Raw genomic sequence first — 22290 nt, forward strand, 5'->3', positions numbered from 1 at the left:
GCCTGCCCATGTCTTTCTGTCTCTCTTAATATTCATTTGTATTTGTGTACGCCTGACTCTGACTGTCTCTGACTTATACCTAGACCTGTTTGTGCGCCTGTCGACTCATGTGTCTTCCTGTCCCTCTCTGTCTGCCTGCTCATTTGTGTTTGTCACACTCGCTGCATGCCTTTCCTCTCCTGCTGTTTTAGCGGCCCAGTGTGTCTGCCTCTCTCTCCTCCTTTTTGTGTATGACTGCAAGCCCGCCCGTCTCTCCGTCCCATACTGTAGGTTTATGTGTGCATTGCTGCTCTGACTTCTGCAAGGCAGAAATGGAAATACATTTAGATAGGCTTTATCCTGCTTTGAAGCCAGTTTCCACATATAAAAATAGTAAACAGTGAATGCCAGAAGGTACAGACATTCAGATCAAAGTATTTCAGATTTATTTTTTCAAATATGAGCAGCAATATGATCATTTTTCATGGAATTTTGTATCATCTTCCCACAGTAATGTGTTTGTGTCTGTAACTACGTAACAAGTGTCACCACCTTTGCCTTTTGCCTCCAGGCTCATCATTCAGAGATAAACGGTGATAAACATCAAGCACATAAATGGTAGTGTTATGACTGCCCAGTTCTATGAAATTTCTTTCCTACAAAGCATTTCTCTGATTAGTAGTTAACCCATCTAGGACATCAGCTGACTAGTAAAACTTTTTTTTTTTTTTTTGGTGGATCACGTTGATCCAAAAGTTGGCGCCTAGTGACTGTTTATTTTTATGTTTATATAAAAACAGAGCTGAATTATCAGGATTATGTGGCACCAGCTGAGTGGTGGTGGATGGTGGGTGGGTAGTAGTCATAATCAGATGAGAGTCAGACATAAGGGCAGTGAATTATCTTATTCATTTAATAGTTATTACTGTAGCTTAGCTTATCAACCACTTTTTCGCAATTTTGATGTTGTTGTTGAAGTAAAGAAATATTATACGGATTAATCACACAATATATTAAGCATTAATTGCATTCCACCCTGATAGTAACTCCAAAAATTTCAGTAAAATAATGATAACAATATTTTGATTGGACACGATGAGATGAACAGTCATTAGCTCCTTATCAGTAGCAATTACATGCATTAACTCTTATCTTCCCATTATAATATGCTACATATATGTAGGCCAGAGTTTGGGGCCATTGTGTTGTTGCCAGGTGTGTGTCAGCTACTTGAAGAATGTCCTGGAGAGGTTGCCAACCTGTGAGGAAACGTAGGTCAGACAGATAACAGCACAGTGTTGTGCTCAACTTGGCAACCAGGTGACAGTACATCACACTCTTCCTTCTTCCCTGTTTTCTCAGCTCTCTTTTCTTCTCACTTTTTTTTGTTCTTGCTATCTTGTGTGTGCGTCTCTCTCCTCAACCTCTCCTCCCCCCCTTCTTGTCTGTGATGAGCTCTGTGTTCCCTTTGACTCCCATCCTCATCCTTTTCTCCCATTCCTCTTCTTCTTGCAACCCTTTTCGTCGTACTGTCATCTATTTTTAGCTCCTCGTGTAGTGGGCAGAGGAGGTGCGTGAAAGCATGGGAGTGTGTCTGGATTGCGGAAAGGTGTGTGCGTATGTGTGGCTGTGTGGGTATGTTTGGGTCTCCATCACGCTACACTAAATTGCCCTGCACGAGACAGACACTGCGGATGATGAGGATGTGGAGCGTGCAGCACTAAATCTGATGGTGATTACGACCCACTGAAGTTTCTAATTTTAGCTGAGTAATTAAATGTAATCATCACATCATATGATCTAAAAATAAATCAGTTAGTAATTATTCCAGCACAAATTCAGTTGGCTCTTCACAGGAGAGCGAGGGCTAATTCAAGACAACGAAATAAAAAGTGTTGAAGTCAGTTCTAACCAGACCTTTGGAGACGTGCAATAAAAAAGCTGGCTGTTGACATTGCTGGGAGGGAGATTAAAAAATGTCTGGTGAGGTCATGCCTACCTGGGTATAGCTGAGTGTATCAAAGCAACTCTCATGTGAAGTGGAGGTGCTGTGTCTGCTGATGCATACGAAACCAGGAGCAGGTGCATATCTGTTTAGGGCTCTCAGGCCAAATAGACAGAAGGACATGTACAAAGTTACAGTTCAAATGCAAACAATCTGCAATGTGAGTCAAAGTACAATTTGACAATGTTAAGATCTTGCTTGTACTGTGCTTACAGTTTTGGCTATTGCGTAAGAATATTAATAAGGAATTGACCACTGTGACTTAATTGTTAAAGAAAATAAAACACTAAGATCTAAAAAAGACCCTTGAGGAAAGTGCACAATAATTGTAATTTCTGAGTGAACATGTGGACATTTTAGAGTGGTATTTCATAAACACATTCATGAATGCTATTATTATTATTATTATTAACATTACCATCATGGCCTTCCTGCTAAAGTTAGAGGAGTTTTGGTCATGATATTTGCACATGATGTTCCAGTCATCATCTCAAGTTTTAGTTACACAACTGAATTGCGTCCTTCAAGCTCTCCTTTGCTTGCAGTTTGCACCTGGAAGGCAGACCCAGTTGCTAATTTCATAATTACTTGCTGCGTTTGCAAATCGGCTGCAAATTACTCACAAGCTGTGGGCTCAAATTAAATTATTTGCGCCATGTTTCCATGTTTTTAAATCTGTCTCTCAGTCTCTTAAGATTAAATGTTGCTGTGTTTTATTATGAGTAGATTACGAACAAAATGATGATTGAATTTATAAAAATCAATTTATCATGTTATGTTTCATTCAATGTACAGTACAGAACTATTTTGAACACATCCAGCCAGTAAAACTGTAGTCAAGGCTTCCTTTGTGATGCAACAAGGGAAAAAAAACATAAATTCCAGCTTCATGTATCACGAGAAAGTAAAGAATATTTGTTAAATAACAGTATTTCTGACTGCCTGGTTAAGTTCTGCCCTGTCATCCCACACAAATAAGAGCTGATGACAGCCGTGTATAGCCTGAAGCACATACTGTATGTATAGTTCTTTCAGCATGCTAGGATGCACAAAGCTGTAGGGAGACCTGCTGTTCTGCCCTGTGTGTCCTTGGTATACAATCAGATTATTAATAGGAGTGCTTCCTGTATACCTCATTTATTGTTTCAGGACTAACAAACACAATAACTTTGTATTTCTTCCAGCTCAACATTTCTGGTTGCACAGTCAAAACAGTCAAAAGGCCTGAGTTAACAGAGAATGTTGCTAATTTTAACAGTGTGAAACTGTATTTTTGAATCTTGGGTAATTATGAGAAGAAGAAAAAACTGAGGGAGGAGTGAGAGCATGGGGGGAAGGAGGCAGCTTCGTGCCCTTGCAGTTGATCATTGGTTGGAGCCACAGGGAAAGGGGAGGGGCCTCTGTGCCACTGTTTCTGTAGAGAGAGAGGCAGAGGGAGCGAGAGAGAGAGAGAGAGAGACAGCAAAGGAGGATAAATGAACACGGGGGGTTCTCCCAGCATCGGTATGCCTGCCTACCTCATTTCCACTCCAGACATAGTTGCTGCTCTTCTGGAACGAAAAAAACAGCTGAGGTGTGTTTGTATGTGTCTGTACGTCTTTTAAACATCAGTCAGCCGGCGCACTGCCTTGATCGTTTCACAGCAGCCTGCTGTGATCTTACTGCGAAGGACCAGACAGAAGCTGAGACAAGAGCAAGCGGACATGGAAGAGTGGTGAAGAGAGGGTAAAGGGGCAGCCAGACAGAAGAATCAGGAAAAAGAAGCTGGACAGAGGTGGAGTTGCAGGACAGAATTAAAATTAGAAATCATGCTTAATGTCTCCTTCCCTCAATTTATGCATGCGGGGCTTTACACAATAATGTCTTTCCAGTGGAATCTGTGTTTGTGACTCCGTGGACTCCGTGGACCGTAGACAGATAAAAGGCAGCTTCAGTCTGTGCTTTCTGCAGCTGCAGCAGATGTTGAAGACATCTCTGACTTTATAGGGAGCGGAGGCATTTCAAGCATAGATTGGACTGGAATTCCTTTAAACAAAGTCACATTTCTTTCTATTTTTTCCTTTTTGTGCCTTCAGCCGGGAAGTTTGTTTGACTGGAGGAAAAGAAGACAAGAAACACACATATTTCTTTTTGTGTGGTAATCTGTTTTTACCTGGTGGCTTTTTTTTAATCTCTGTATAAAGCCACAACTGCCCGCAGTGAGGACAAAACAAGGGAGCTTCCGCACCTTTCTCTGTCCTTTCCATCCCTCCTGCATTTGAAATGGCAAATGGCAGCAGTCTCATCATGGAACCGCAGCGTGGAGCTTTGCATTTGGACTAAAACCGTACGGCTACTATAAGAACCAGCCAGATACCGGAACGAAATAGTGGGTTCCTGGGTTCATCGTACCCTTGAAGGGCCCCTCAGACACGTATTCCTGCCCAAGATGATGAATTCCTCCCTGGATCCACTGAACCAGAGCTCTGCTGACCCATCAAACGTATCTGCTCCTTTCTGCCTGCTTGAGATAGGCTATTCCCAAATTTTCAGCACCTGTCTCCTTGAAGTCTCCGTCATACTGCTCCTCACTGTTCTCATTATTTCCGGGAACCTGGTGGTGATTTTTGTGTTTCACTGTGCCCCCTTGCTAAGCCAGCACACCACCAGTGCTTTCATCCAGACTATGGCGTACGCTGATCTTCTGGTGGGGGTCAGCTGCCTGTTCCCCTCCCTGTCCCTCCTCCACCACTTGCAGGGCCTGGACCCCAGACTAACCTGCCAGGTGTTTGGGTACATGGTGTCTGTTCTGAAGTCAGTTTCCATGGTGTCGCTAGCGTGTGTAAGTGTCGACCGCTACATCGCCATCACACGACCTCTGACCTACGCGTCCCTAGTAACGCCTTGCCGGGTGCGCTGCTGCATCGTTCTAATATGGTTGTATTCTGCTCTGGTGTTTCTCCCGTCTTTTCTCGGGTGGGGTAAACCTGGTTACCACGGGGATGTGGTGGAGTGGTGCGCAGTTCAATGGAGGACTAGTCCGGCATTCACAACCTTTATCGTTGCGCTGCTCTACGCCCCGGCTGCTCTCACCGTGTGCTTCACCTACGCCAACATCTTCAAGATCTGCCGCCAGCACACCAGGGAGATCAGTGAGCGCCACGCGCGTTACCGACCCCAACAGCCGCAGGGCCCAGGATTGACAGCGGGGTCTGGGGTCAAGGACAACAGTGCAACGGAACAGGGGCAGCTGCCCCATTTGTCCCAGCATCAGAAACCCCAACACCACCAACCACAGTATCAGCAGCCTTCATCAACATACCCGGACAAGCGATACGCTATGGTACTGTTCCGCATTACCAGTGTGTTTTACATCCTCTGGTTGCCCTACATTCTCTACTTTCTGTTGGAGAGCGCAGGGATCTACCACCACCCCGCAGCCTCGTTTCTCACCACATGGCTGGCCATCAGCAACAGCTTCTGTAACTGTCTCATCTACAGCCTCTCCAACTCTGCCTTCAGGAAGGGCCTCAAACGCCTCTGCTCCTTCTGTTTACAGCGCAGCGGCGGGGGCTTCGGGGTTAGGAACACCAAAAAGGCTTTCGTCGGCTCCGTCGAAAAGGGTTGTGCAGGGCCAGGGTATGGATATGGCCATGGTGACACAGGCATTGGCACAACATGTCATGTGTAGTGCGCACACACAGAGGAAAGTCTTTTCCCCAGAATGGCATTTGAACTTTTAAAAAAGATGCCTGATGTGATTGCTGTAAAATGTCTCCTCTGTTAAGCTGAAATGTGCTGTAAAGAGATGGAAGGAGGCGTCGAACTGCCACTGCTGTTTCTGTCGCGTTTGGAGGTTACACAGGCGTCCTCTCTGCATACGCCACAGCTGGCAAAGACAGAGGAAGGGAGTCAAGAGCAGAGTGCTGAAGAATTGAAAAGCCCAGATAGCCCACAACGCTTTTAAAAGTGGTCAAAGAAACACAGTTTTTTGTGTGTGGACATGGGTGATAGATGACAGTGTTTGGAAAGGAGGATTAAAAAGGTGTCTGCAAATCTTGGAGAAGTGAACTCTGTCGAGGGTGAATGACATTTTTATCTATTGTTTTTTTTCTTTCTTAACTTATTTTTGCCAAAAGTAGAAAACTGATCTGAAAAGCTGTTTGTGGAGTATGTGAAACAGCACAACCTTCGTTTGTTGCCATATTATCAGCACAGTATGTGTTGAATGCAAAAAAAAAAAAAAAATGCTAATGGAACAGTTAACTACCATGCTGTAGCAATGTAGCGCTGAGGTGTACTGCCAATGGCAAGATGTTTTTTATGTGCCCTTACCCTCTCATTATTTACATGCTGAAAGTGAAAAAGAAATGGAAAGAAATGAGCTCGGTCTCTAGACCTAGGTCCAATGCCATTACAGAGTTTGTTTGCATTGATCCAACTGATTATAGCTTCTCTCCTTTGAGATATCTGTCCATGGAGTATGCATTTTAGATTATTTATTGATGCTGTTAATACAAGATGAAACATTATGTCTTTAACTAACTTGTGGGTTCACACATTGAGCCCACAGTGAGGATAAGATGCTACCCAGCTTTGGTGTACGACTGTTAAACTGACAAAAATCAAATATAAATTTCAGTGAAAATTTCTTTCTGTTCTTTTTTTTTCAAAATGTTTGTCAGTTCATTGCACCTTTGTTGTTTGGATTTATCTATCTAAACCTGGAAAGCATATATTTTTACACTTATACACTGACTTTTGGTACATTTTTTGGGCTGATTTTAATTTTATAAAGATGTTTTTGCCCAAATGTTGAGTGTAGATGAATGACTCTAGAACTGTGATCCATACCCTTTGTCTTTAGATGTGGCTGAGATAAACAATCTAATGAGAAGCCGCAAAGGCGTGTTTGTGGAAATAATCACATTTACATATTCTTGCAAATACTGACCCTACCTGAGTGCATGCTGTATTGTTACTGCATCATTGTGCCTGCACTCCTGGACTGTGCACACATTTAAATGCACACATAAACACAACAGAGCAGACAAATAGCCCATTCACTCTGCCAGCAGGTTAACCTCTGTGCAACACCATGAAGAGGGACTGACCCCTCAAGAAATTGCAAATGCATATGTGCACGTGTGTGTGTGTGTGTGTGTGAGAGAGAGAGAATGTGTGTGTAATTTGTATGTGTATTCTTGCATCTATGTGCATGCATGTCTGTTTCCATCATCTTGTTCCCATCCATAGTCGTATGAGCACTTTTCACATGAAGTTAATATTTAGTACAAACTAATTAAGGCAAGTAGTAAGATGAAATGAAGCCAAGTGTACATACTGTGTCAAAAACTCAAAAGTAGTGAAAATGATCTCTATTTTGAACCATGGAAACTCATTTTACAGTTTCTTTAGGTGCAGATATTCTATCTTTATATAACTTATCTAATCTACCAAAGAAAGTCCATCAGATATTCTTGGATCATGATTTTTTTTTCTAGATCCCTTACATTTATCAAATGGGTTTTACACAAACGTTTGTGTTGCTCCATTGCACTGTGTTGGCTCAGTGATGCCTTGTGTGCATGAATACGACTGTTTCTCAGTTATATGGTGATCAATTGTTTTTGCCTTGGTAAAAAAAAAAAGAAGAATTAACTACTGGGGAAGTGTTTTCCCACAACAGCCAGGGAGGGCTCAATTTGTAGACTTGTGACACAGACTGGTTGGTATATGCATGTGCACAGATGAAAATGAGCCAGCCTCTGTCACTTTAAATCCACATTTAGAAGACAATAACCTGAACCACGTTTGCAAGTCATTTAGTCATGTGACTGTTTATTCAGCATTCTTCAAAAGTTCAGAATTTGTAATTACTGCTCCAAAACAACCAGGAGCATAGTCATGACTCAAAACTGTTATTATTATTATTTTGCGTGTGTGTGTGTGTGTGTGTATGAGTATGTGTGTTAGGATGTGACCACTGGCTGAATAGGACTGTTGAAGGTGTTCTAGCAAAAGGTGTGAACAGAGTTATCACCTTTCATTGCTTTATTAGCTGTACCTCACCTCCCTCAAGTATACTGTATTCTGTGAGTGTATGTGAGTATGATGTATAGTGGTGGTAGATAGATTCACATGTTGTCTTTTAAGTAATTTGGCTATCATCTGTGAAGCATTGCCAAATATTGTAATCTTTCCTGTTTGTACCTTATTTTGTTTAGAAATGGTGTGTACAGAAGTGGCATATTGAATGTCTAATTGTCAAACTACACAAATTTATTTTTGTAAAAATGACTTTGTTTTGTTTAGTCTCTTGTGAAGTGATACATGTTGCGGACTCTAAGTAGGTTTAGCAGCATGCTAAGTTGTGTCTTTGTGAAGATGCATTTTATTTTACTTGGGGCAGTTTCTATTGAGGTGTCTCTACTGTTGTTTGCAATTTGAGAGATTGAACACTTTGATGTTCTCCACTAAAAAGATCATCATTTCCTACAACATTTAATGGTACAATTCCACAGAAATGTGCGAGATTTAGGTCAAAGTTATCAAGCCAAAACTTGTTCGCATTAGCATTCGCATACACACACATAGACACACATTCCCCTTTTCCTGTGGGAAAACAATTGGCTCTCGTGTTCTCAAGGGAATGACGCTCTGGTCGTGGCTGTCTCGAGGTACAGAGCCATTTTGGGAAGGATTAGAGAGAAGAGGTTGTATGAGCACACTGAGTCTGTCCTAGGAAGGCATTTGCAGGTCAAAAGCAGGCTTCTGCTATGAAAGATGAATGATGCACTGATTAATACATGAATTGGTGAGAGCATACAACAAAAGGAAAGTAATCAGTAATCAGTAAAACACGTGCAGGCCCTCTGCATGCAATTAGATTGATATTTAAGTATGAATGTGTAAAAAAAAAAAATCAGTGGTTTGATGACTCCTTACATTTGAATTCATTTTAATCCTTTAAAAAATCTCCAGAAGCAGTGGGTGGCTGCTGCTTTGTCACCTTCCTCTCCTTATAAGATTCCCAATCAGCTTTATGTGCATCTCCACTCGCTGGACAAGGACTAACCAGATGTGTATGACTTGGGAACAAACAGAGAACAAGTCACATCCTGCATATCTGACTCAGGATAAACAAAAGTGTATAAATTGTTTCACCAGTATTATGTGTCTCATGTGTTTTGTATTTTTATCGAGATAAAGAACACATGAAACTGATAAGTGTAATCGGAGCCTGATTTAAAATAACAGAAGAATTTTGATCATGAACATATTGCTCTCTAACTTTAGAGAAAATGTTTTGTGATCATCAACAAAAGACTTTGACACTCTATCTCAGCACAGGTTGGCTATTGTTTTATACAACCTCACTCTAAGTGCACTTTAACACACATACACACATTCCCACACAGTGGTATTTTCTTATCTGCCTTTTAATCTATTCTATTTGATTTTCTTCTTTGTGTTTTCATAACACTCAGAATAGACCACACCAGACCCTAATAATAGCTGACTCATGACCCAGCCGTGGTGAGAAACTGTTTATTACCACATCAAGATGAGACTGACCACTGAAACAAAACCTTGGTCTGGAAACTTTCCAAAAGATCCAGGAATTGTGATTCTGCATTCACTCCTGCCCACACTGAATGCTGAAAATTGCTCACTGTTAACAATGGGGCCTTTGTAAGTTTGTGATTGAGAAAATGAAGCCATTACCATGTTAGGTAACATCATTATTTCATATGTCGAGGGTGTTGAATTTGTAATGAGGTTTTTGTAAGATGGCTGCTTTTATAGATCGAGATTGTAAATGGTCGAACGTGTTAAGTTTTGCTTTCGTTGAAAGTGAGCCTCTGTGACCAATAAGACACTTTTCATTAGATGATGCTTTGTAGGTGACAAACCTCTACATGTCCTATAAGATGTACATGTTGTGTATCTGTACCGAGCAAATAAATGTAATGTTATCTCAATGCATTCAAACCTCCTTGTGCTACAGAGTCTGAGCAGGGCTGTTTAAAATGATGTGTTCCTTTGTGTGTGTGTGTGTGTGTGTGTGTGTGTGTGTGTGTGTGTGTGTGTGTGTGTGTGTGTGTGTGTGTGTGTGTGTGTGAGAGAGAGAGAGAGAGACAGAGACAGAGAGAGAGTGAGTTATGTGAAATACATAGCAGGAAAAGGTTAAATGTCAGCAGTAAACACAGTTTAATTACATTAATACAGTGTTATTTGTGACAATTATCATAGGTCCTGTCCAAAGAGATGGTTCCTTTAGTGAGTTGGAAGGCTCCTGGCCAAAGATCAAGTGATGCAGCTGATAAGAAAAGTAATAGCTTTTTTTTTTTTACATCCTGCAACACATTCACATACAATTTTCTCTCATTTGCCAAATCGTAAATGCCTCATGTTGATCGTTACAGATAAAAATAAATTGTCGCTGTGTTAACATGCTGTAAATGGGCTGTAATACAGCAGCACCATATTTGTGCAAGCAGTCACTCTGCTGAATTTGCATCCAGGCAAAGCTGCAGTGGAAAATGTAAGTTAGACTGGATTGACGAATAAAACCATAAGAAAGTACCCGACATTGTAATTTTGGCAGTGTAGTATTTGCTAGTGTCATTATGATTTATATTGCTCATTGAACTGTCCGTCATCTCTGTTCTGATCAGATTCATATTCTGTCTCTTCTCCTTGTGCTGAAGCAGTGTACCAGTGCACAAATGGCACAGAAAGTAGGGCACGAGACAGATGATTAACATTTAATGATTGACGACTAAGGTGAAGACACAGCAGTACGAGTAGCTTGAGCACTGGTCGATTACAGAGTATTGTAAAGGAAAGACAGGAGGAGTCACCGATTTAACTAACCATTATTTGTTTTTATTAAAACCAGAATTCAAATTTCACCTGTCTACAGTTATATTAAAGGTATTCAGAAAAGAAAATAGATTTTGAGCCCACTATGGGTCTTAACATTAGTGTAATCACTCATCGATCAGATGATGTAGGCCAAACTTTGTGCAAAATTCTATTTTCGAGTAAATCCGGGGTGAAAGTGGGGTAGTGTTTTTTTCGCATTGGATAATGCAGACGCACAAATTATGCGTCACGTTGCTCACGATTCATCAGCCAGTGATATTGGATCCGTCATCCGTCAATCAAACGTCTGAGAAAAACGAGGGGTACGATGGAGGAGACTCGTCCAGCACCACCAACACAAACTCTCCTCCGTCTCTACTCCACTCTCCTCCTCCGGATCCCTGCGCTCCATCACTTAGCCTCGTTAGCTAAGTTAGGAAGCTATAACGTAGCAAGCCTACGAGCTAACCGTTAGCTAAACACACTTGCACATACACACACATACACACGTTTTCCTTACTCGGGTAACCTCGTGCGGCAACTCGTGGAAACTCGTGGAAGGAGGCGCGACAAACAGGACAAGCGGCCATTTCTGAACACCTTTAATGATGGAAGCGTCTGTCAAAGCCTTTCTAATAATTTACAAGACAAAATTTCTGTCACATCAGTGAACTAATCAGAGAGTTGCACTCAGGGTTGCTGGGGTTGAGGAACAAAGTTTGTATCAAGCCTGATAAATATCACCCCGTGTTCTCTTGGCATCTCAGCGGGGTCCTTTAGGAGCAGAGAAAGAATAACAGAATGACATGTCAGCTATTGTGTTGAGTCAGAGAAAATCAGGGACATAAACAATAGAGGGCTAGCTACTCAGCCTTCCCACGGAAGCTCTACTCTTGTACTTTATTCCTAGCTTTAGACACACACACACACACACACACACACACACACACACAGGACAAACACACACTGTAGCTATGCCATTTTTGGCTTATCCCCATGAAGTGTTTTTATTATAGGTCTGTTAGAGCAAGTTTTACCTCTTGACTTCCACTGAGTTCATAGGTGCTCTTTGATTCCCCTACAGTGCTACTCTGGCAGTTGCTTGTTACAGTTACGACAGTTAACAGTGACAACTCTTGTGGCATTAGATCAGACACTAACAACGAGCATGAGTTGCTGCTCTTTCCCTGGCTGCCATACCCACCACTTTATTTGTTGTTGATTGTAATTAGAATAAACAGGACTTTTGATAGAAGATGCAACGATAGTGTGTCACTGTTATGAAGTGATCCATGGTTGAGAAATAAAATGTCTTTCATCGTGAGACTCAGTACCTTAAAGGGGACCTATTATGCTTTTCCAGCTTTTTTGTTGGATAATGGTTCTAGAGGATGTGAAAGTGCCATATCATGAGGCTTATGCATTTGGAGGTGAGCCCTGCAAGATGTTTTGGATGGCTCTGCACGCAGTCTTTTTTTAACATTGAAGTCGCATTGATGTCAATGCGTGCCGGACCCCCCTACATGGCCATGCCGAGGTATATGCTCCAGGCCGGCCCCACCCCCTCCCCCGCTGCTCTGCTGTGGCTGTTTTCAAAACTGCAGACTACCGTACTGCCTACTTTATTTCTTGCTGTAGCACTGTTAAATCATTAAGTTTTAATATTTTTTCATGCTAGGAAGTAACTTTTTAGATCCCCAATGTGCGGTTAGTTTATCCAAACGACGGCTATTTAGAAGTTTGCTCCAACGTTTCAGAGAAGTGAAGCTCTACCTGTGGGAGCAGCGACCAGGTGGAGCAGCGGCTCATCACAGAGGCAGCAGCCCGTCTGCAGAGCAGGTCAGCCGGCCAACCTCCGTCGTCATCCCGGGGAAGAAATCGATCGCTAATAAACATACCTGCAGGTCTTTTAGAGGTTTACCGCCGGCTGGTTAAATTCTTTTTAGGAGATAAATGTTGGTCTCATGGATGAACTCTAACAATTGTGGCAGCCGCATTAGTTTGTTTGAATGAAAGGTGAAGCTTCATGTGTGTATTGAACAGAAGAGCAGCGCTGCCTCGGGGCTCTGTAGCCTACATACAGAAATCACCACATTTACATCAATAAATAAATGTTTTACAATGAACCGATCAGTCTGCATAAAATTTTATTTAATGCAGACTTGAGATGCTTGCTAGCCATCGTCATGGTAACGCAACGCTGAGGCTTTGGCTCATTTGCATTTAAAGGGACAGGCACTGAAACAGACCGTTTTGCACAGGGCTGTTTTGAGAGGATGAACAGACTGCTGTGATGTTTGATCTTTGGGGGTATTTTGACCGAAGCATCATAGACATGTCTTTAAGACTCTCAGGAACTATTTTAATTTGTAGAAAATGGGCATAATAGGTCCCCTTTAAAGCAAGTCCCATAATGGTATCATGAACATTTTTACAGTTTTCAAATTGAACCCTAAAACATATTCTATCATATGTTATATAACATTATTTTTAGAGGAATCTTTCAATAATTTGGCTTCCTTGAGGTTTTGAAGCCTTGCTGCAAGCAACAAATTGAACAAGAGCAGGAATAGTTTGACGTTTGAGAAATATGATAATTTGCTTTCCTGCTGAGAGATGGATGAGAAGATCGACACCTCAATCACATCCATGAAACATGTACAGAGCCAGAATGAATAGCCTAGCTTTACATGAAGGCTGCAAGAGGGGGGGGGGGGGACAGTGCACCTCATTTTACCTAAAATAATAATAAATAAAAAAAACCTTTACATAAACATTTCTCCTCCTCTAACACACTCCTAGCTGTACAGACATGATACTGGCATTGATCTTTGCCATGTTACTGTATGTGCGTCTTGCGTTGTCTTCTCTATTCAGTTACATAGAGATACACTGCACGTCACATTGGCTTCCTCTTCTGTCTTTTTTTGTGTTTCTCTTTTTCACTTTAATTCTCACACTTCCGTCCACGACCATGAGACACTGGGTTTGTTTTCTCTCCCCACGCACGCTATGCTCATTCCAAACCTCTCTTTAACCGAACGGACAGACAGACATAAAGGAAGCTAATTGGCCATTATGTCAGAGGTCTTTGTACATGCTCTCAGCACTTCAGATAAGTATGGCTAAGTGGTGCTTGTATAAACATGGATCCTTATCATTCACTGATAGACTGTAGCACAGTGTAATGGGCCCTTCACACTGGATGCAGTAACTCCACCCCTGTGCTCTAAAGCGCATCAATACCAATGGCTTTCACTGTGAATGAACAGATTTCTGGAGTGCCTCTGTGCACCTTTTTATTTGGCCTTGTAGCTAAAGTTCATCCTGGTTGAACTTTACTGATGCACTTCATGGTGAAGCCCTTCCATGTCTATTCAGGAAAAAATGTGGTGTAGCCACCCAGAAAGGACAGAACAATTATGCAGATGATGTTAGAAGTGAAATTACAGTGTAATTATGGAACTGTGTTAGAAAACCTCTCCCTAGACGCAAGAGGACATATTTGGTAGTTTTTGGAAAAAATAATTACCCTGACTAATCTAGGATCACCGGATGGGATAAGTTACATGTTGTATTAAAAGGTGAAATACCATGTGTATCAAAGACCAACCTTTAAAAGGCACAGGAACAAATCCTACTCTGACCAAAATCGCTCTAACAATCAACATTACTCAAACTTCCTGAAGCATCTAGTCACATTGGCTGTGCTTACAGTCACACACACACACACACACTCATAGACATGCAGTAACTATGACTTACTGGGTGTGGTGGAAGTTATGGAATGAACTGTTGTTGGTCTCTGATCCCGATTAGCTCGCTTTGTTTTAGTATTCCTTTCTTCCTGCATTTCTTCTCATACTTGCATTATTTTTGTTTCCCTCTTTTCCTCTGTGGAGGTTGGAGCAGAAACCTTGGGAAAAGGAGAGGGGAGGGCTTGATGTGTAACAGAGAGGCCGAGAAGGTATAATTAGTTACAAAGTAAATAGGAGAGATTTGAAATACACACTATGGCGTTCCAGATTGGTATCCCAAGTAGGAATTTAAACGGTAAAAGCTGTATTCCTACCAAAGTGATTTTGAGCGAAGTGCTGGATGCTTCATATTATTTGCTAATTAAACATGGATCTGCTTAAGCATCACTGTGATGCACAGCTGACTAAGGTAGTCCTCTTCACTACTACTGACCTGTCTTACTGTCCACTGATGGTGTTAGAGCACCAATCCCAACATGAGGCTCCAAGTGGTGGCACAGTGGCTTTAACTAGGCAGGTTTGAGGGTGTATACAGACCTGTGGCTCGTTTGCTTTGTTCCGATTCCGGGGCTTTAACGATACAATTGTTTCATTTTTCTTTTGGGTCGTTTGTGTTTGCACGGCCCAAAGTTTTAAACAAATGTCATGCGTGGGCCGAGTGTTCTCTCATTGGTCAGAAATCTTACCTGGAAGGAAGAGGAGGAGGTTACTCAGGAAAAACAAAAACCATGGAACATCAGCAGCGTGATTGGCTGGTTGTTGTTTTTTTGAGTCAGTTGTGTCGGCGGCTGAGTCGATTATGTTCTCACTGCAAAGGAACCGGTCCAGGGCTCGAATGGAAGTGAGCCGAGACCACACGTTCTTGGTGATCTCGGGCCGCTTGTTTTATCCCGCTATTGCTGTGTTCGCTGACTAAACGAACCGATCTTTGGGGTTAAACGTTCCCTGATTTGGAACAACTGCTCAAAACGTGCTTGGTCTGAATACACACCCTAAATCTAATCTTTAATCAGTTGGGGTGTAACTTGTACTAGGTAGGGACTACATTTTGCTTTCAAACAGCCTCAGATCTTTTTTTCGCATGGATTCCAGAAGGAAATGATTTGTGTCCATGTTAACAGGGTTGCATCACAGATTTGCCAGGTGCACATTCATCCTCCCAATTTCCCATTCTGCCGCAGTTCTACCAGATTCTAATCTAGAGACTATGTGGAGGCTGTTTGACCAATTTGAGACAACTTGTGCTTTGTGCCATGCAGCATTACCTGCTGCAAGTCCCCATTAGACAATGATCAATTATAGCCGCAAGAAGATGCACATGGTCTGCAACAATACTCAGTTAATTATTGTGGGTATTAAGGTACGCATGGTTTGAAAATGCAGTGCAGGTCGGACTCAAACTATTGATGCCAAATTGTGAACCTACTGTACAATCCGGCGCCTCAGCAGGAGTCCAGAGTCATTAGATCAGGATAAATTGTCTGCTGTTGTGGCTCAAAACGTTGGTGTTGTGTGCTGTGTATTCTGGGATGATTCTCTATTCACTAGATATAAAGAGTGGTCATCTGAGTTACCGTAGCCTTTCTACCAGCTCCAACCAGTCTGGCCATTGTCGTCTGACCTCTCTCATCCACAAGGTGTTTCCGTTTACAGATCTGCTGCTCATTGGAGTTTGTTTTTTGTTTTTTTGTTTTTTTTTCTGGGACCACTATGTTAAAAGTCAAGTGCATAAAAAAACCCCAGGAGATCAGCAGCCTCAGAAATACACAATGCCCATTCTGATGTTTGCTGTGAGCATGAAGTGAAACTCCTGACCTGACACTGCCTGATGTAATGCACTGTATTATTGGCTTATTGGATAACTGCATCAGGTGTTCTTAATAAAGTGCTCAGTAAGTATGAAAGACATCTTCAAATCTGTATTTGATTTGTCATGTAATGGCTACGGTGTCTTAGAGTAACATTACTTATTCAGAGGCTGTTTGTTCCAAATACACTGATCATCAATAATGAAATGACGTGTGATTAATCTTTGAAAAGCAAGGCTGGTTTGGAGTATTTACTGATCTGTGTGTGTGTGTGTGTGTTTCCACTATGTGCTGCTCTGTCATGGCAGTGGAGGGATATCCCAGAGAAGTATTTTGCCACAGGCTTGTGTATATACTGTGTGTAGTCAGGGTGCGAGTCATGCCTCTTTACTATCAGTTTATCCCAAACATGAAGAATCTCATCTGACCTTGTGTCCTCATTATAGTCTCTTTTTTTAGCTCTTTGGATGACTGTCTATTTGAGTCAGTTGACTGGTTGATTTCTTTTGCCCACACTGAAATACCTCAATAACATCTGAACAGAATGGACCTATAAGGAATTTCCTGAATTCTCCTCTAGTGCCACCGTGAGGTTGGTATTTTAGTTCTTGATTGAAAGTCGTAACATCAACAAGCTAACTGAAGTCAGATGGCAAGAGTGTAAAGATTAAACCTGCCAAGCATCCTCATGTTAGCATGCTGAGGTTAGCGTTTAGCTCGGAGCATTGCTGTGTCTACTTGCAGGCTCACAAAACCACTAGCCAGGCTATAGACTTCGTTCCCCATTAGTTGCTCCATTTAGCCCAAATGAGAGCACATCAGTTTTTTTTATGAAAAAGTAGGGCAAGGCTGGAAAATATTTATTTAGAATTTACTCTTTTGTTCATACACTTTTATTTACACCTTCACATATCTCCTGCTCCTCTGTCCTGGTTGTACATCCAATACACCCCACAGACAAAAAAGACTTATAGTTGATTCACTCTATTATACCTCACTGAAAGCCAAAATGCCTTTTATCAGCTTGGTGTTATGCAGTCGGTTTATTTTTCTCTCAAGTGACCTCCTTGTTGATATCATTCTGAAGTAGGTTAATGTATCAGATATTTTCTCAGTACCCAGTGTGAAGAGTGATGTGCAATATATCACAACTAAATTGCATAAATGTTAACTCCTACTGCTCAAAATAGCTATTTGTGTTGTGAAAAAAAAGAAGAAAAAAAAAGAACTCTTATTTGCTCTATACATACAACAATTTTACATTAATGAAGATGATACATATGTGTGCTCTGTGTTACGTGATCTGTTTTTCTTTGCTCTTCATTCTTAATCATGTGTTAGAGTTGCATTATTGTTACCATCGGTTGTTACAGTACTGTATCTAAGGTATGGCAACAAAATACAACTTAAATACAAAAAAGAGAGACGAGGAGATGTGCACAGTCTGTGCTGTGGAAGAGAACACTCTGTGCCATCAAGAATCCATCCCACCCCAAACTGTAAATCCCAACAGTGTGTGGGGGCGCTACATACTGAAGAACACTGACCACTGCTGGATCTCAAAGGAATTTTTTTTCTCTCCCAGTACTTGTCTAATGAAAACATCTTGTGGATTCCTACGTGATTTGATCTTCCTGTTTGTGTCACACTCTATTCCTTTTTTTCCCCCCCACTCACCTCAATGTTTTTCTGTTTCCCCTCCCTTTTGTCTCACTGCTAGGAGTCCCCTCAGGACAGTGCCATCACCAGAGACATTAACAGGACATTCCCAGCCCATGACTACTTCAAAGACACTGGAGGAGATGGACAAGACTCACTCTACAAGATCTGCAAGGTGGGATACACATGCACAAGGTTGTTTAAGTATAACACAAAATGCAGATGTTTATGTCATTCTACAATTAACCGTGACATAGTGTATAGAGAAGTGCACAATGAACACAAAATATACCTGGAAAGAAAGGAAAATATGACAGTAAACAATAGAAAAAGGTTTTTGATGGAGTTTTTGCAACTCTTCTGTCGCTTCATGGAAATGGCTGTGAATAATTTATTACAGATGATGTAGGTGGTGTTTATAAACACACACAGTTTGAAATGAAATCCTCCTTTAATTACACAGGTGGGATATGCACAGTTGGTAGCAGTGGGGTTCATTGCTACAGCCTATGGCAATTATAGCAATCTGCATGTGCAATTGAATCACGTGCAATTGAATTCAACTGTAATTACTATGTAAGTGATTTGCTTTACATTAGGTCTGAAATTAAAGTTTGTAGAGCAGTAGAGAAAGTCGGTAAGACTAAAACAAGCCGTTCATTAATTACAACTGAACAGCCACTCTGTTTCTGTGTGGTTCAGCGGGTTCATAACTGTCAGCGCCTGTCTAGAAAAGCAAAACAAGTTCCTAATCGAACAAACACACACACTCTCAGTCTACTGTAATCAGTCCTGCTGAATAACTGATGCTCTCACACCAGTGCGCACACACACACACATATACAGCGTACAGCAAACACTGTATGAAATGCCTATTGATCGTGAAATACATGCGATCGCTTTCTCATGAAAATGAACACGTGCAAATACAGCTGAGGCACGACACACGTTTTATCCTATAGTTCCATAATCCCACATGATTAGCCTGGCCACACACGGCTTTTTCTTTTCATTTTCATGTCATTCATTATGTATAACTCAGGTGAGAACATCCATCTCTTCCTAGACAAGCACCTCCTCAGGTGTGTTTGAATAATTCAGTGGACCCTCCCTTACCTCAGTGTGTGGATTGATCCACACTTTGTCTGTTTGACTTGTATTCATTATTTGTGTTTGTAGCTCAGTAGGCCACTACAGCCCATTTCCAAATTCTCTCACTTCACATAATACTCAATTAACTTTATTATATACCAACATCTCTCTCCAACCCTTTCCTTCCCCTCTTTTTGTCCTTTTCTTTTCTTTTCTTTTCTTTTCTTTTCTTTTCTTTTCTTTTCTTTTCTTTTCTTTTCTTTTCTTTTCTTTTCTTTTCTTCTGATCAGTCTCTACTCACTATCACATTTATTTTTTCCCACCTCTCACGCCAGTTCATCCTTATCTTCCCATACCAGTAACTAGGCCTTTCACAATGAAAGCATGTGATCAAAGACATCAATCTAAGGTTTTTTTTCTTAATCGAAAAAAAGCATTTACACAAATGTAATTTGACTGATATGATGGTGATTAGAGTGAGTAACTGTGTCACATATGCAGTGGAGCTTGAGCAGTAAGGACACATCTTTCTATCTCTCACATCCAAATCAAGTATTTACTGCTGTGTTAGCCCTAAGACGATGTGCCAACTGTCTCTCTTTTCTTTTCTTTTCATTATATTGCATAATTTGACTCTGATGTCAGAAACACTGCGTAAAGTATCTCTGTAATTCTTGGCTTATGTCATACTAATTACAAGTTTCCAAGGAGACAGAAACATTTGGCCTTCCTATTAAATTATGTTATTGTGATTTAATTTCCCTCATCAGTTTTTGAATTGACTGTAAAACTTATTTACCGACTGTGTCCGTTTGCCCTTGTCTTCTCCTTCAGGCTTACTCTGTTTACGACGAGGAGATTGGCTACTGCCAGGGACAATCCTTCTTGGCTGCTGTGCTGCTGCTGCACGTGAGTTCACATATCAGCAGGGTCCAGCAAAAAATCCGAGCTTTTCAAACAATTTCAAGAGCAGGGGGGAGCTGTTTTGTTTTCATTTGACATCTGAGTATTTTTGACATGCTGCAAGGCTGAAAAAAAAAATCCCTGGCTTATTTTGAAGGTCTTATACAGCTTTTCCTTGTAGTTTAAGATACAAAAGGTACGATGCACTCTTACTGCACAAAAGCAGGACGATTTGAGATGAAATATTGTATCTGCAGGACACTGACATTTTTTTAAATCTATAAATAATGTAAGATTAGTTTGTGTTCATCTTGCTTTTAAGCACATCCGCAGTCCAAGGACATGTTAACACTGCCACCTAGTGGAGAAATCATGTCCATGTCCTCATAAAGCCTTATACTGTACACAACTGCAGACATGTGCATAGGAATCTTATTGCACTATTTACAGTAACAGCTTAACTCAGTTTATAATTTATGCAGAAAAGCTTGAAGTTCGTTCTGTTTCCCTTTGTTTGTGTTAAAAGTGGTATCATTGGAATATGAACTGACATGAGATACTAATGACTAAATGTCTGGGTCTCCTTCAGATGCCAGAGGAGCAAGCTTTCAGTGTGCTGGTCAAGATCATGTTTGATTATGGGCTCAGGGACCTTTTCAAGCAGAACTTTGAAGATCTCCATTGCAAATTCTTCCAACTTGAGAGACTCATGCAGGTGTGTGTTTTGCATTTGTAGATCTAAAGTGCTTTCTCTGATTTACTACAGGAGTTGTTTCCTTTGCCCCTCTCCTCCCTTTCCCTAGATACGTTCCTTCTTTCTTTCTGTGTTCATTTTTCCCCCTAAATTATTAAACTACCTCTCTCTACCCCTCTTCTGTCCTCATTATCCCTTTTCTTTGCCCCTGTCTCTTTATGTCTTCCTCTCATCTTCACGTGTCACCATTTTCCTCTCTGTCTTTTACAGGAATACATACCAGACCTTTACAACCATTTCCTGAATGTGGGGCTGGAGGCTCATATGTACGCCTCTCAGTGGTTCCTCACCCTCTTCACAGCCAAGTTCCCTCTTTACATGGTCTTCCATATCATTGACCTGCTACTGTGTGAGGTTGGTAATAAAGGACAACACAACTTTAGTTTTGTTGTGTACAGATTTTTAACCTGTTCCCTTTTATTTTTTATATCTATTTTATCTATCTATTGACTAAAAGAAACCCATTTTTAGATGTAAGAAAATGACACAAAACAAATAAAACTGAAATACAAAGGTATATTATCCCGTTCCTTTAGATAGTCTGTGATGGCTCTTTAGAAGTTGAGTGAGTGATTTGTTCGCTTTGGAAAAATCAAGCACTAAAAGGCCCCAGGAGATGAAATAACATAGCCTGAAGTGAGGGAAATATGACATAAGACAAGTTTGGAACAATGGGGACTTTTCCAAGAGCTGCCTGACAGACCAAACTCTGGGAAAAGTTGATCCACTTGAAGTAGTTGGGGAAAATAATTTCTTTTCTGATGGGAGTGAAGTAGCATCTTGGCCTGAATGTCAAACTCTACATTGAGTGCAAACCATGTCCCATAAATCACCTTAATAAAGCCATTGCTAACTGTGGTGATGCATGATGCATTAATGATTCACAGCAGCTAGAACTGGGATACTGTTCAAGCTTTAGGAAGTGAGTGACAGTCTCATATACAGAGAGGAAAAAAGCTGCTGCAAATCACAGAGTGTCCAACTGTGGTGAAAGCTTGATGGTCCAAGCCAAGACAACTGGAGTGTCTCTGGAGAGATCTAAAGTCCCTCCCCTCATAAAATCTGACGGCACTAACAGATAATCTGCAAGGAGGAATACAGCAAAATAACAAAATATGCAAAGCTTGTACAGGCTTAGCATTATCAACCACCATAGCAGTAAAATAATTGGTCTGATTATGTAAACACATTAGATATTTCTCCTTTTATTTTTTAATGAATTTACAAAAGAATCTTTGTCATTAGAGGGGATTTTGTGTCTGTTGCTGCCCAAAAATATTCAAGTAAATCAGTTACACTGCAAACTTTAAGTTAATCTCTTTTAATCTACACTAACTCCATTTTTAATACACCTTGGATGAAAAAGCTTTTCTTTATTTTTAGGGCATCAGCGTGATCTTCAATGTAGCCTTGGCACTTTTAAAGGTAAGCTGGTCTGCACCAAAATGAACACACACACACACATACACGCACACAGGCACA

At 41.1% G+C, this 22290-nt stretch overlaps 2 protein-coding genes across 3 annotated transcripts in view; both read left to right on the forward strand.

The window, feature by feature from the left end:
• Nucleotides 1-22290, forward strand: part of rabgap1 (RAB GTPase activating protein 1) — a 77204-nt gene that overhangs the window by 33485 nt on the left and 21429 nt on the right. For both annotated transcript variants that reach the window (XM_085793726.1, XM_085793727.1), the window contains 5 exons: nt 18121-18234; nt 19986-20060; nt 20644-20769; nt 21019-21162; nt 22192-22233. In XM_085793726.1, coding sequence (XP_085649852.1) covers nt 18121-18234; nt 19986-20060; nt 20644-20769; nt 21019-21162; nt 22192-22233 — 501 coding nt within the window. The remainder of the gene's footprint in view (nt 1-18120; nt 18235-19985; nt 20061-20643; nt 20770-21018; nt 21163-22191; nt 22234-22290) is intronic.
• Nucleotides 403-7620, forward strand: LOC146977463 (putative G protein-coupled receptor 21). Its single transcript, XM_085793728.1, has one exon. It carries the CDS (start codon nt 4413-4415, stop codon nt 5652-5654), a length of 1242 nt encoding a protein of 413 aa, XP_085649854.1. The 5' UTR covers nt 403-4412; the 3' UTR covers nt 5655-7620.

The sequence above is a fragment of the Trachurus japonicus genome, chromosome 12, assembly GCF_045865225.1.
Source record: "Trachurus japonicus isolate A0001 chromosome 12, Traja_1.0".
In the NCBI taxonomy this organism is placed as follows: Eukaryota; Metazoa; Chordata; class Actinopteri; order Carangiformes; family Carangidae; genus Trachurus; species Trachurus japonicus.

Coding starts and splice junctions, on each gene's coding strand:
- LOC146977463 (XM_085793728.1), top strand. CDS start 4,413: ATGATGAATTCCTCCCTGGATCCACTGAACCAGAGCTCTGCTGACCCA.